The 16,001-nt window shown below is 42.3% G+C and overlaps 1 protein-coding gene across 1 annotated transcript; it reads left to right on the top strand.

Annotated features, from left to right (window-relative positions):
* The first annotated feature begins 13,450 nt into the window (after window positions 1-13,450).
* LOC4323946 (3-ketoacyl-CoA synthase 5) lies at window positions 13,451-15,419 on the top strand. The gene has a single exon (XM_015787196.3). It carries the CDS (start codon window positions 13,553-13,555, stop codon window positions 14,987-14,989), a length of 1,437 nt encoding a protein of 478 aa, XP_015642682.1. The 5' UTR covers window positions 13,451-13,552; the 3' UTR covers window positions 14,990-15,419.
* The last annotated feature ends 582 nt before the right edge of the window (window positions 15,420-16,001 follow it).

Genomic DNA, 16,001 nt, shown 5'->3' on the forward strand with positions numbered 1-16,001 from the left:
ATTCGCTGTAGTTTTAAACTTGCTCTAACTGTGTAAGTCAAATATTATATATTTTAGCATATGTTTTTTTTAATAGTTTCGTATAAGATGCGCGCGCACATCACTCACTACGCACGCATATCACACTCACACATACGAATACACCTCCCTAGCAAACATTCAATAATGAGACATAGGCCATGCATTGACAGATCCCAAACCTCAGTAAATTGAAATCATACACTACTACAAAACATCAAAACATCAAATAAGTATCGTCACTATAGGTGCCAGTTTTACCTTTTCCCCACCTCCGTAGATCGAAATCATAAAAAACCGGCACATTTAAACAATTATAGGTGCTGGTTCTAATTTAGAACCGACATCTATTCTACAGGTGCCGGTTTTATGTTATAGGTGTCGGTTTTTAATATATTAAAGGTGCCGGTTTTTATAAAAAAAAGGGCACCCAAATAAATCGAGCCGACCCGACCCCCGGCCACATGCCCACATCGATCTTATCCATTCATCCCCTCTCATCTCCTCTCCTTATCCATTCCTTCCCTCTCTCTCTCTCAGCATTCTCCACCAAATCGGTTCCCTCTTTCTCTCTCCCTCAACCGAAATCGACGTGCGCGGTGGGAGGGGATGCTGCGCGGTGGCGGGTTGGCAGTGGGAGGGGATGCTGTGGCCTGGTAGCGGCGCCCTCCCCTCCGCCAGATCTGGTGGGAGGGGAGGTCGCGTCAATGGCGTGACGGCGGAAGGCGATGCAGCGGCGGCGGGTCGGCGGCGTGAGGGGAGGCAGCGGTGGTCTGACGGCCCGGTGGTGGGGCCCTCCCCTCCACTAGATCTGGCGTGAGGGGAGATGGTGGCGACGGCCCGGCGGTGGCTCGGCGGCGGGAGGGGAGGCGGCGGTGGTCCGACGGGCCGGTAGCGGCGACGGCGGTGCCTCGATAGCGGCGCCCTCCTCCTCTCTATCCGATGAGGGTGGCAGCGGTGGAGACGTCAGTGGCGCTGGTGGTGAAGGCAGCATGATGATTTTTCTTGATTCTTGATGAATGTGTTTGAATATGATGTTTGATGTGTTCTTGATGAATGTGATGATGTTGATGAGTTGTTGGTATTTCTTAACGATATTACTAGAAATATAATTCCCGACAATGGCACAGAAATACTCCTGGTATATTATGGTTACAGAGTTTATCCGCAAGTGCACGGATATACCATTGTAGCATTTCACGCGAGAGTATTCTAAGGGTATCGTATTTATTTAATCCCATGGGAAGATTATAGTAGAGAGAACCGTACTAATAATTTATATGTTACTTGTAATAATCATAGTCTTAGCAGGGGTTAATATAATCCATAGGGTAGAGTGACACACAAGCATAGAACTACTCATTCTCATATTAAATTATCTAAGCTAAGTGGAAAGAAACTAGAAAGAATCTATTCCTATACTTCTAGTATACAAATTATACATACATTTTAGTTATATGATTAACTAGCTAATACCCTTTTTCTGATGCCCTCCTAGTACTTCGAGAAGCCACCCCTGACTGCCGAGTTCCTTACGACAGCCCGTCATGACCATACAACCGGGGCTAAATACGGAGGAGTACCCTCCCCAGGAAATTAACTTAGGACTATATACACGCGCGGAGGAATACTCGTACTGAGCTGTCACCATCAGCGGCCCACCTCTCATCTGCAGCATATAACCCAAAATAATGATACCCAATAATCTAGACACCATGCCTAAACTACCAGATACTACTATAATATCATCGTCATGACATAGAGTAATTGCATAAGCAAACACTATACCCGTACCTATGCATCTTCCAGATAAGCTAGTAGTATAATCAATATAACATGAACATAAAGTAAAGTTGGCATTCATATACCCGGAAAGTATTCTAATACCATAATTGTATAAAGAAGAATATCTAAATAAAGTACAAGTCTTACAAAAGAAGAAAGGAGAATTACTAGAGCCATACCCAAACTCTTCGGAAGACTTCCGGACTCCGATTTCTATTCTATTCCTACTCCACTAGCTTGAGAGTACTAAACTAAACTTGAGAGAATATGAGAGAGCTCTTGCTTGAAGTGTGTGAAGAAATGAAGAGAGTGAGCTCCTTATATAACCTCCCAATGACGGTTGTGACGGTTGGAATGGTCGGAAATACCCTCCAACCATCATTGAGGGCTGATCCAAGCCGTCTAGGCAAAGCCCTGGATCAAACGGTTGCAAGGGGGGGTTCGGCCGAACCATGGGCTGGGCTGACCTGGCCCAACTTCGGCAGGTGGCCCCCTTTGTTGCTCCTCTTTGCAGAATTATGAATTTTGGCCCAGTTCATCATGTCAATTCTGAGTTCTTGGCTCATTCATGCATAAGTCTGATTCTCGACACCGTCCGATTGATTGATCATCTGATTTGATGTCGATTCTCCTCCACTTTATGGTTATTCTCTGCAAAAGATTAGTAATCCTAATACTAGTCGAATATTATTATTCTAACTAAAATATGCATTGCAAGCATAACTAGTTCTCCTCTAATTTGGTCATATTGACGGTCGAAACTAATTGCTAACGACCGTCAACATGAGTGTTCTTGATGAATGTGATTTCTGAGTATTTGAGGAAATTTTGGGATTTGGGATGGGATCGGCTTGACCGCTCAATGCATCAGCTCGATACATTGAGCCGATTTTTTTTTGTCTCTTGGGCGCCTCAAAGGTGCCGGTTTTGGAACCGACACCTTTGACCCTAGCTAATCAGTGCCGCCAACCGGGTGCCGGTTGGAAAAACCGGCACCGAAAGGGTTTCCCAACCGGCACTATTTACATCTTCCGTAGTCGTGATATCGGTAATATGCGCAATATCATCGACTAACAAACTTACACGGTATTATCGGAATATAAATAACAACATCCTAGAAATAACATGATTAAAAAGCACACAATATTATTTTTTTCTAACTAAAAAAATATAAATTACTCCCTCCATATTTTAATGTATGACGTCATTAATTTTTTATCAACGTTTGATCGTTCGTTTTATTAAAAAAATAATATCATATATTTTATTGTGACTTACTCCCTCCATTCCATAATATAAGGCACAACCACCTTTTATTTAGATATTTCATAATATAAGGCATGCATGCATGTAGGCCATTAACTATATCCCCTTCTCCATTAAATTATTACTTTTTTAAATCCTCCACTCTCATGTTCTCTAATTCTATTGGATGCATGTATTGTATTTATTAGGATAATCTAAACTACAAGATGGTAATAATTATTTTCTTGGTGTTTGGGCTAAGGGTGGTTATGCCTTATATTTTGGAATGGAGGGAGTATTTATCATCAAATGTCCTTTAAACATGACATAAATATTTTTATATTTATACAAAAATTTTGAATAGGACGAATGGTCAAACATTGTTTTAAAAGTCAACGGCGTCATACATTAAAATACAGAGTTACGGAGGGAGTACTGTTGAAGATCGTTATCGATCAGTTTCGACCGTCAATATTACCAAAATAGAGGAGAACTAGTGATGTTTGCAATGCATATATTTGTTAGAATAATAATATTCTACCAGTATTAGGTATACTAACCTTTTGTAGAGAATGACAATAAAGTGTAGGAGAATCGACATCAACTCAGACGGTAAATCAATCGGACGGTGTCGAGAACCAGACTTATGTATGAATGGGCCAAGAACTCAAAAATAACACGACACATTGGGCCAAAATTCACAAGTCTACGAAGGAGAACAACAAAGGAGGCCGCCAGCCGAAGATGGGTTGGGTTGGGCCAGCCCATGGTTCGGCCGAACCTTCCGTGGCGCCAATGGATGCAGGGTTTGGATGGACGGCTGGATTTGATCCCCAGTGACGGTTGGAGGGTAATACCGACCATTCCAACCGTCACAACCGTCATTACCTGCCTATAAAAGGAGCTCCTCTTCTTACTTCACTCACACACCTCAAGCAATAGCTCTCGTTTTTCTCTCAAGTTTAGTTTAGTAGTATCTAACTGGTGGAATAGGAATAGAGTAGAAATCAGGAGTCCGGAAGCCTTCGGAAGAGTTCGGATATGGCTCTAGTAGTTTTTCTCTTCTCTTTTGTAAGCTTTGTACTTTTACTAGAATATTATTCTAAATACATTTATGGTATTGAAATACTTTCCGAGTATATGAGTACCTACTTTACATTATGTTCATATTATACTGAATATACGGCTAGCTTATCTGGGAGATGCTTTGGTGCGGGTATAGTATTTGCTTATGCAATTACTCTATGTCATGACGATGATATTAGAGTAGTATCTGGTAGTTTAGACATGGTGTCTAGATTACGGGATATCATTATTTGGGGTTATATATTGCGGATGAGAGTTGGGCCGCTGATGGTGACAGCTCAGTACGGGTATTTCTCCGCGCCGGTATATAATCCTAAGTTGATTCCCTGGGAAGGGTACTCCTTCGTATTTAGCCCCGGTTGTATGGTTAAGACGAGTTGTCGTAAGGAACTCGACAATCAGGGGTGGCTTCTCGATGTACCAGGAGGGCATTGGATAGAGGGTATTATCTAGTATATCAGTTAACTAGAATGTATATATACTATATATTAGTAGTATAGGAATATATTTTCTTTCTCTTTTCTTTTCACTTAGCTTAGATGATATATTATGAGAATGAGTAGTTAATGCTTGTGTGTCACTCTACCCTTGGATTATCTTAACCCCTGCTTAGAACATGATTATCACAAGTAATATATAAATTATTAATCGAGTTCTTGGTCTCTACATGATCTTCCCACGGGATAAAATAAATACGATACCCTTGGAATACTCTCGGGTGAAATGCTACAATGGTATATCCGTGTGCTTGCAGATGAACTCTGTAACCATAATATATCAGAAGTATTTATGCGCCATTACTGGGAATTATATTTATAGTAATATCATTAAGAAATACCAACAAGTACTTATCAAAAATATTGATGTGTGTGATGCTAAATTCATAGTACCTTTTAAATTTGGCCAATTTTCATAAGTAGTTAGGGCCTATTTAGTTCGCGAAAAGAAAATTGTTAAGTGTCACGTTTGATGTTTGACCGGATGTCGGAAGGGGTACTTAGACACAAAATAAAATTTTAATTTCATAACTCGCTTGAAAACCACGAGACGAATCTTTTGAGCTTAATTAATCCATCATTAGTATATGTGGATTACTGTAGCACTTATGGTTAATCATGGACTAATTAGGGTCAAAAGATTCGTCTCACGATTTTTCCTCCTAACTGTACAATTAGTTTTTTAAATTTATATTTAATGCTTCGTGTATGTGTCTAAATATTCGATGCGATGTTTTTGGAAGTAATCCAGGCCAGTAGTGCTCCTTATATCAGTGGCGATGCGATCGAGCAGGTGTCCGACGACTAGATCTCCGCCTGCACATGCGTGCAGCTATACACGTCTCCTATTCTGCTCTGTTCTGCTCCGTTCTAATGGACTACATGCCCGAACAACACGTACAGGCCGGCTACAGATTGCCCGGACTGCTCCGTTCTGCTTTGCTCCATATAGAAAGTTCTAATGGAGGCCAAATAGTAATTGATTAACTGGATAAACTAGCAAAGCAATTAAGGTCCACACTATTATATATGTCTACACATCTGCAGTTTGTAGGTCATAGTGGCACTTCATATACTAGTCTATAACCTTGAAAACACACAATTAATCATCATCCAATTGATGTAATATCTCGTACTACTTTTCCTTTCTGAACCGCAACTAGGTATTGTCCATCTAACCTTACTTGCGTCAATAGTAAATGACACTATAAGCTAACGTAAAATCTATTTGGAGAGGCCTCTCGATTTTGCCTTAACTAATGACACCTAAATACGAAGAAATGTGGAGAAGTCCAGCTACTACATGGTACTACATGCATGCTTTTTTAATATACATGTACGTCCTTTTCTTCTTCAAACAAAGTTTTCTCTCAAATTACTTATCTGATCAACAATCTGATTACACCATTGTGTTCGTTACAATTAAATCTTCACAACAAGATCTTACATGATTACATTACGATGAAAAAATATTTATATTTGTAAATTACTTTTATTATATATGTAAGTTACTTTTATCATATATATATATAAGTTACTTTTAGAGTTGACTAAATTACTTCTTAGATATATAAAAGTAAATTTAATAGTCTCTAAAAGTAATTTACATATATTATAAAAAAGTAACTTAAAACAAAACGGAAGTAATTTTATCACGACATTAGAAGTATATTCGTTGTAAGGATAAAAATATGAATTTATCTAGAAATTAAATTTAAGAGTAAATTTCATAAAACTACATATACTTTGCACATTCTATCACAAAACTACATATTTAAAAACTTATTTCACAAAACTACAGATTTAGTGTCTACGTTTATCACAAAACTACAGGTACTTTGCACAATACATCACAAAACTACATATTTAAGAAATTGTTTCACAAAACTACAGATTTAATATCTTCATTTATCATAAAACTATAAGTTTAGTGTCTTCATTATCACAAAACTACATATTTTAGCATTGTTAAAACCTGTAGTTTTGTGATAATGAAGACACTAAACCTGTAGTTTTGTGATAAAAGAAGACGCTAAATGTGTAGTTCTAGGATAAACGAATACACTATAGTTTTGTGAAACAAGTTCTTAAATATGTAGTTTTGTGATAGATTATACAAAGTACCTGTAGTTTTGTGATAAAAATAGACACTAAATCTGTAGTTTTGTGAAACAATATCTTAAATCTGTAGTTTTGTGATAAATTGTGCAAAATGACTGTAGTTTTGTGAAATTTACTCTTAATCAGCACAGATTAACACACATAAGTTTAACAATTTTTAAAAGTAACTTCAATGTTAATTGGAAGTAACTTTTGCATGGTTCAAAAGTAACTCTCTATAAATCTGTTTAATCATCGATTGTTCTTTTCCTTTCGTTTTTGTTTTTCATGTAGAATGAGAAAAGAAAATACTATTGTATTTTTCAAGTTAAAAGGAGATACTAGATGAAGTACAAACTAGCTACCACTACCTGTGTAGTCACATCCAATTAAAAAAGACATTCATTAAAGTTACTTTTTTTTTTATAAGTTACTTCTATAATATATATAAATTACTTTTAGGCTTCATTGAATTTACTTTTACATGTATAAGAAGTAATTTAGTGAAATCTAAAAGTAATTTAGATATATTATAAAAGTAATTTATAATTTTTCATCAGAATATAATCATGTGAGATCTTATTATAAAGATTTAATTGTTATAAACACAATGGTGCAATCGGATCGTAGATCGGATGAGTAGTTTAAGAGAAAATTGTATTTGAAGTATAGGTGGATAATGTCTCTTATAGATAGAGTGGTAGCTGATTTTGACAAACTAGCTACCACTAACTGTGTAGTCACGTCCATAAGCTAAGCTTTGTGTATGAATTTTTATGTAGTTGCTATATATTTGTCAATTGTCATCGGGTTTGTCAAGTTCATAGATCAGCCAATGCTTGCATTGTCCGTACTATCTCCATTCTAAAAATGCTTTTATTTTTTACTATGAATGTTTACAAATGCTCATAGCTAAAAGATAAAGTTTTTTTCCTTTTTAACAGAGAAAGTAACAAATATACCAATCTGCAGGAAGCTTCGTTTATACGTACAGTAAATGCATATATACGTACCTACACTCTCTACTACATAACACCTATTGGGACGGTTCATTTAAAACCATCATGTATTGATATTTTTCCACCTTCACGAGATGGAAAAACATAGAACCGACACCTTTGAGCAATTTTAGGTATCGGTTCTAGAGAAAAACCGACACCAATACTACTGGTGTTAGTTTTTTAAAAGACCGGCACACATAAAAACCGAGCCGATCAACCGAGCCGGCGGAATCTTTAATTCTCTATCCTCCCGTACTCCCTCTCGCATTCCCTCTGCCTAGTACAGTAGTCCTTATCACCCGTCTCTCTCTCTCTCACACTCCCTCCCCCTTATGCACCGCACCGTGCACCCGCTGCTCCTTCTCCTCCGTCACAGTTGCCACTCTCATGCCCCCTTCGGCGCATGCACTACAGACAAGGGTGACACCTCCTCTGACCCCTCCCTGCCCTATGCCCTTGACAACATATGATACCGTCGCCCCTTGCTCCCACTGTCAGCCGTGTGCCTCCACCTCTGACGAGGGTGACCCCTCCCCGCCCTCTGCCTCTGACGACGACGCCGACGCTATCACCCCCTTCCTCCCACTGGCAGCCGCACTCCTCCATCTCTGACAAGGGCGACCCCTCCTCCGATCCCTCCCTGACCTCCGCCCCCGACAACAACGACGATGACATCGTTGCCCCCTTCACATACTCCTAAACCTCTGCCAGCACGATGACGATGATGCTTGGTCTCCGAGGACAACGACGATGATGCTTGGGAGTTGAGTAGCAGATCAGTTTCAGGATTTTTTTGTTGTGTTTGATTTTGAGTAGTCTCTCTTTCCGGCGAGAGGGAACAAGCCTGGCCTCGACGCGGCTTCGGCTCTAATTGAGTCAATGCAAGCCAGCCTTTTTTAAAAAAAAAAATCAATATATCTCATAGGTGTCAATTCTTTAGTAAAGTTGGCACCTATATATTATTATATATTATTATAGTTGTCGGTTCTATAACCAACATCAATGATCTTGATTATTAGTATCACCTGAGTGATGCCGGTTGAAAAATTCCCATCTATATATGGTTCGAAACCGACACCAAATGTCCTTTTTTTTCTTGTAGCCGTGACATAAACAGCGAATGCGAATATATAGCACCTAAATGATCTTGATTATTAGTATCACCTGAGTGCTGCCGGTTGAAAAATTCCACATCTATATACGGTTCACAACCGACGCCAAATGTCTTTTTTTTTTCTCGTAGCCATGACATAAGCAACGAATGCGAATATATAGCGTAGTTAGCAAGTTAAAGTGCCCGGGGTGATGCAACATGTATGCATGTGCAAGTGCACGAACACGTATTACGCAGCACCACGTAAGTATAGGCCGGCTGGTAACGCTGGTATGCAGCAGGCACGCTTGTTCTGTTGTTCACACACGCGCAGTCAACACTCAACAGTACGTACGCTCGTGGCTCACATGCGTGCCATGCTAGCTTGTCAATCCTTTTTGGGCCAAAGAATGTTGCTCCCACTATAAATTCTGCTTCCCAACCAAAAGGCTAAAACTTACTGGTCTAAATTATAGCCAGAAAGTATGGTCCCTTTTTATGACTAAGATGCAGATCCTATCTTTGGTTTTCTTAACACATTTTTAAACTATTAGTAGGACTGTGTTTAGTTCACACTGAAGTTTGGAAGTTTGGTTGAAATTGGTACGATGTGATAGAAAAGTTGTGTGTGTGAAAGATTTGATGTGATGGAAAGTTGAAAGTTTGGAAAAAAAAAAACTTTAGAACTAAACAGGGCCCTTGGTATGTTCGTGTAACGCAGAAATTGTTTTACAATATCAAATAAATTTATTATTTTAGTTTATCATAACTAAAATTCAATTAGTTATATTGTGGGGTGCACGATATACGGGTACCTCATAGTGAGCCTTCGTCGTGCCAAACATAATGGGGTGAGCCGAATGCCCTAGGCACACATGTGGCTTACTTGTAATCAAATAAATTGAGATTCTTAGAATAAGATATAAATACTGAGGATCAGACATATCTTTTATAGATAGAATAAGGAGATTTAGTTGTAACCTATTAGATCACATTCCTTGTAACCCTTCTCCACATCCTATATAAGAGGGGGTGGAGGTCCCGAGATTGGGGCAACTCCCCACAACGTGGCATACACGCTGTCATGATCTCTCGGAGGCGCAACGAGCTATTCACACGCCGTACTGCGCACATCTTGATACAGATCCAATCTATATACAACTGGAGTAGCGTATTACCTCTTGCCGAGAGTCTGAATTAACTAGCATAAACATTTGTGTTAGCATCTCTTCTTAATCTTATGCACCATATAAATATTATCAATCCAGATAATCGACACCTTGTGACTCAAAATTTCTACTATGCATTTACTACGGTGCATGTTAGAAAAAACTTTTTTTTTCTTTTTGCAAATTAATGTGGATTTATTTCAGGCAGGATTCAATATGTGTCCTAACCTACATTTTTTTCTTATTCTTGAATCCCATTCTTAAAAAAATCCCCTATCATTTAGCATATCCCTATTGTCGACGAGTGATACTCGTAAACCGGATGATTAGGGTATTGGGGTACGTTGGAACGAGGATCTACATAATATGACATGAAGCAAACAGAAGAGAAGGATTATACTGGTTCAGACCCCTTATCAGGTAATAGCCCTAGTCCAGTTTATATGAGATTGATAATGGAAAACCACATAATGCAATGGAAGTAGACGAGTTCGATGATACCGACGAGATCGTAGTCAATGTATTCGACGAGATCTCCTGGCGACTTGGCTCCGCGTACTTCGGCTTCGCAGACGATGGTGGGTGTGTTGGTGATGAGATTCGATGCCTTGCACCCCTCCCCGGGGTCCCTTTTATACCGTGGATCATCTTGATCTCCAAGTAAGAATGAAAGTAGGACTTTGGAAATCACTTGACCCGTAGAGATATTTTTTATAATTTGTAACGGATTCCTACTACGCATACGGAAATAACCCGTGTACGTGAGGGTATACCATACTCGTATATTCCATAAGTCGTAGGATAGGAGGTATGTCTTATCCATAACCATGACACCTATAGCATATACTTGTTTAAATTTGTAATACCAATAATATATAATGTATTTCTAAAAATTTTAAAATATATAAACAAAGAAAATATTTTTATGACGACATATGCATTACTAATGTTAGTTCATAATGTGTTCTACACCTCTCTCCAAAAAGTTGACCTGGACACAATGAAGACAAACATATGCTGCTAGCTATGACCAGCCGCGTAGGGCACCACATCCAGTCTCCTGGCCTATCCCCCGTGGAAGTTGGATCCAGCTTCTCCATGCCATCTCCTTCCTCCCTACATCCTCCCTCCTTCCATAGAACCAGGTGGTTAAGTTGTTCGCACCTATAAGTGAGGAGTGAACGAAGAGCCACCAAGGTGATGACAGTATGTTGGTTTTCCCTCCACGTAGCTAAGAGCCACCACTACCTTCTCACCATTAGCCCACTTCGTCATTGTTGTGACCTTAGGTCACGGAAAAATTAGGGATAGACGGGAAGGTACTATTTACCCCGTCTATTATAAAAGTGAGATGAGCTCGAAGAGTAAAGTCCCATGTGTTGTATGGTATTTTGATATCACTAATCTTGTCCCCGATTATAAGATTGGGATCGGCTTATATAGCCTCCGAAGGTACATGTGTGGTTACAATATATCCTACCCCTAAGTGTACATAGGAAATTACTATAATACCTTGAAAAGCTAGAAACTCTAAGGGTATGGTTGTATACTTGTGTGGTCCTTCGAAGTACTAGGCGTCAGCTTGCAACAGTGGTTGGAGTGGTCCCTACGGTATCTTCTTGGGAATATTCCTCGCTCAACAACATAACCTTCAGGGTTCATCCGCGTTGGTCGAATGGTATTTTTCTCTTATGATAGGCTAGGATACTTCTTTCTTCATACTAGCCATCTTGCCATGTTCGCCGGTCTTTTATATTGACATGCCAAATTAGATCGAGAAGTGTTTGACGTGAATTAAAACCTCTTTGGGCAAGTAAGGAAGAGTCTTTCGGTCGAATAGGAGATAGTGTTTGCCTCCAGCTACAACACTCATGCCAATCTGGTGGTTGATGGCACCATTGGTGATCGTGCGTACAATAATCTAGCTAGACCTGGCCGCCTTGACAGGGGTATCTGACCCTTCCCTTATCTTCACGTCATGAAAAGATCGGAACAAGGGGAGCAATGCAAATGACAATGACGATGATAAACGAGATGAGTACGTAGTCACGATGACAACGGCAAAGGCAATTGCGACGACTTACGTGCGACTTCATCGCTGATGATGGTGACAATATAATTAAGCCGGCAGGGGGAGCGACCGTGAAAAAGGCAACGACGTCTCGGCCTCGTCCAAGCATGATGATGAGGATGAGCAGCCGGGCATGAAGCACGGTGACGACGGCAACTAGCATTCGACGCTACTCCTACTTTTTAAAAATTAGTTTTTCTATATCACCAACAATCACAGGTATATATAAATCAGTAACAGATGATAAACCGTTAGAGATCGATGTTGCCTAGTCTTCAGACTATCTGTAAACCAAGTCGATAGTTAGTGATGTAATTTAAACCGTTACAAATGACCTGTTTCAGTGCTAGCGTAGAATAGATAACTACCACGTACGTAGCTAGATTAATTTGTACGTACAGTACTGTAGTGCTGGCCAATTAATTTTCCATATGCATAGCTGTCCTATATACGTTTCGCCATGATCGAAATCATCTCATCAGCATGGGCGCTGGATAGGTTGCACTGTGTATTCGTTGCAGAAATCTGCTTGATGACGACTTGGTTGCATGGAGCTATGCAGCTAGCAAGGGTCCTACAGGTCAATAACTTTACCATTTTTTCCTCGTCTCGAGAAGTTCACAAAAAAAAAACGGTGACGATGCTTGGGAGGTGAGTAGCAGATCAGTTTTGGGATTTGTCTTGTGTTTGATTTTAGTAGCAGACCTTCATATCAACGACGCGACGATGATTTTGAATAGGAAATCATTTATATGTGTTTCCTTAATTTGTTCTTTCATGTTCTTGTGAAATGATTTGTGGTAAGACAGTAGCAAATCAAAGCATCGGCTTGATTTTTTTTTACCTCTCAAACGCCTCAAATTAAGATGTCGGTCGTGGAATTGGCACTAATTAATAACCTGAGGTCATCAGTGATATCTACGTGGGCTGGTTATGAAATCCGATACGTATGGGTACCTAACCGGCACCAATCCAATTTGCTGCAGGAGTGGCCATGTTAATTTTGCTCTACAATTTCTAACGAATTTAGCTACTCTATACGAATTTAAAAAGATTTCGTGGCATTTATTCTTCCATTAGACTTTCAATCCTCTAAAATCCATCCTCTTCTTTTTCTTTTTCTTTTTTATTTTGCAAAGGAGCTGGAGTAGCCCTAAAGTAAAAAACATATGATGGGCAAGCAACACGATAATTAATTGTGCGTGCCCGCTCGATCTGATGCTACCGAGCCACACCTGAACGCCGGATAAAAGTGAACCCTGTTTTGTGCAAAACGCATTTATGCACTTCGGTGGCACAGTTGCGGCGCTGCTCTCTTTCCGCTTCTACCCTCGTCACGTCCACGAAATCCCGATTCTGCCCTCGGCTAACCTCTCTTTAAAACCACCCCGCTAACCCGCGCTCTCAGTCTCACTCCCCCCCGCACCCACACTCGCGGCTACGTACGAACGTACGTACACAGTAGTAGTAGCAGTAGTGCGTACACGATGCTGCTCCTCAAGGCCGTGTACCGCGTGGTGGTGAACAACTTCCTCGCCCTCGCCGCGGCGGCCGTCGCGGCCGTGCTGCTCCGGCGCCCCGACGAGCTCGCCGCGCGGCTGCGCGCGGTGTCGTCCCCGCTGCACGCCGCCACGGCGGCGGTGCTCGCGGCGGGCGTGGCGAGGCTGGTGCGCGCGCGGCGGGCGCGGGGCGTGTACCTGGTGGAGTACGGGTGCTTCCGCCCCAGGCCGTGCTACCGGGCCCCGTTCGCGACGTGCCTGGAGCACGCCCACCTGATGCCGTACCTGGTGGACGAGGAGAGCGTCGCGTTCGCCATCCGGCTGCTGGAGCGGTCGGGGCTCGGCGACGAGACGTGCGTCCCCGACGCGTACCACTACATGCCGCCCGACCGGAGCCTCAGGGCGTCGCGCGACGAGTCGGAGCTGGTCATCTTCTCCGCCGTCGACGACGTGTTCGCCAGGTCGGCCCTGACGCCCGCCGACATCGACGTGCTCATCGTCAACTGCAGCATCTTCACCCCGACGCCCGTGTTCGCCGACATGGTCGTCAACAGGTACAAGCTCCGCGCCGAGGTGCAGAACGTGAACCTGTCCGGGATGGGGTGCAGCGCGGGGCTCGTGTCCGTCGGCCTCGCCAAGAACCTCCTGCAGGTGTCGCCCCCGGGCACCAACGTGCTCATCGTCTCCACAGAGATCCTGTCGTCGCAGTACTACGTCGGCACGGAGCGCGCCATGCTGCTGCCCAACTGCCTCTTCCGCATGGGCGCCGCCGCCATGATCCTCTCCAACTCGCCCGACCACGCGCGGTTCCGCCTCGGCCGCGTGGTGCGCACCGTCACCGCGGCGCGGGACAGCGACTACCGGTGCGTGTTCCAGGAGGAGGACGAGCAGGGCAACACGGGGATCCGCCTCTCCAAGGACCTCGCCACCACCGCCGGCCACGCGCTCAAGAGCAACATCGCCGCGTTCGGCCCGCTCGTCCTTCCGGCGTCCGAGCAGCTGCTGGTAGCCATCTCCTTCCTCAAGCGGAAGCTCAAGCAGTTGAGCGGCCACGCGGGCAAGGTGAGGCTGTACCGGCCCGACTTCCGCACGGCGTTCGAGCACTTCTGCATCCACGCGGGGGGCCGCGGGGTGATCGACGAGGTGCAGCACGGGCTCGGTCTCTCCGACGACGACGTGGAGGCGTCGCGGATGACGCTGCACCGGTTCGGGAACACGAGCTCCAGCTCGGTGCTGTACGAGCTGGCGTACCTGGAGGCCAAGGGGAGGATGAAGAGAGGGGATCGGGTGTGGATGATCTCCTTCGGCGCCGGCTTCGACTGCAACAGCGTGGCGTGGGAGTGCGTCAAGCCGGCGCCCGACGCCGACGGGCCCTGGGTCGACTGCATCCACCGCTACCCCGTCCAGCTCCCCGAAATCGCCTAAGACGTCTAAAAATGATCGATAAACGACGTACAACGACCCTACATACTATCTCGCAGCGATCATTAATTAAATTGGGATTTAATTGCATGCATGCACGTAATTAAGCGCGTACATATATATGCACGTATATATGTATATGTACCTTAATTCGGCGAAGTATATGTGGCATACATATATACTCGGTATTTTGTTACTACATGGGATATATTGTGATTCGCATAGGGGACATACAGTACACTTTCTTCTTCAAAGATATAGTAGAACGAATAATTGAGAACTTTGATACCGCAGTTAAGCTAGTATACAGACCTTGATTAGTGGTTTGAATTATATTGATAAGTGTTGTTAGAGGTTGGGAACAATGTTTGATTGTTGTATTGTGCCCTCAGATGGGCAAAAGTATTAAATTAAAGTCGTTGCAAAATGCAAATAATGTTTGGGTTCCTGTCAAAACTGGATGGCAACAAATAAAGTATTTCAACGACTGAAATTAATTTGTTGGTATGGGTATGAAAAAAAATGTTGGTATGGGATTGTCCGGATAATGTTTTGAGGCACTTTTTCTACGGAATGAATTGAATTTACTGGGACCACTAGATCTAGATCCAAGAGTAATCAGTAATCCTCTCTTCCATATGGATCGGCCACACGCACACACTTGATTACTCCGTTAATTGCATGGAGACCGTAGCTACCTACAGTTGAGCATTACTACTACATGCTATATATGCTCACAGTCACAGCAGCTGCATGCGCGTTGCAAGCTTGCAGCCAACCAGCCATCGGCTTAGCAAAGCAGCGGCAACTGTACCCAACAGGTCTTGTCTCCATCTCTCTCTGCAACTCACATTTACACCCTGTTTCATCCTTTTCTTTAACGGGTTATTACTGTGAATTATTTATTTATAAAGATAAATTATTTTTAAAAAAATAAACTTAACAAATAGTTTAAAACCAGTAATCTAAGTAATGAAGATATGTAGTAGAAGTTTTTTTTTTGAAAACTTAGTTT

Source organism: Oryza sativa, chromosome 1 (genome assembly GCF_034140825.1).
Source record: "Oryza sativa Japonica Group chromosome 1, ASM3414082v1".
Classification (NCBI taxonomy): domain Eukaryota; kingdom Viridiplantae; phylum Streptophyta; class Magnoliopsida; order Poales; family Poaceae; genus Oryza; species Oryza sativa.

Coding starts and splice junctions, on each gene's coding strand:
- LOC4323946 (XM_015787196.3), top strand. CDS start 13,553: ATGCTGCTCCTCAAGGCCGTGTACCGCGTGGTGGTGAACAACTTCCTC.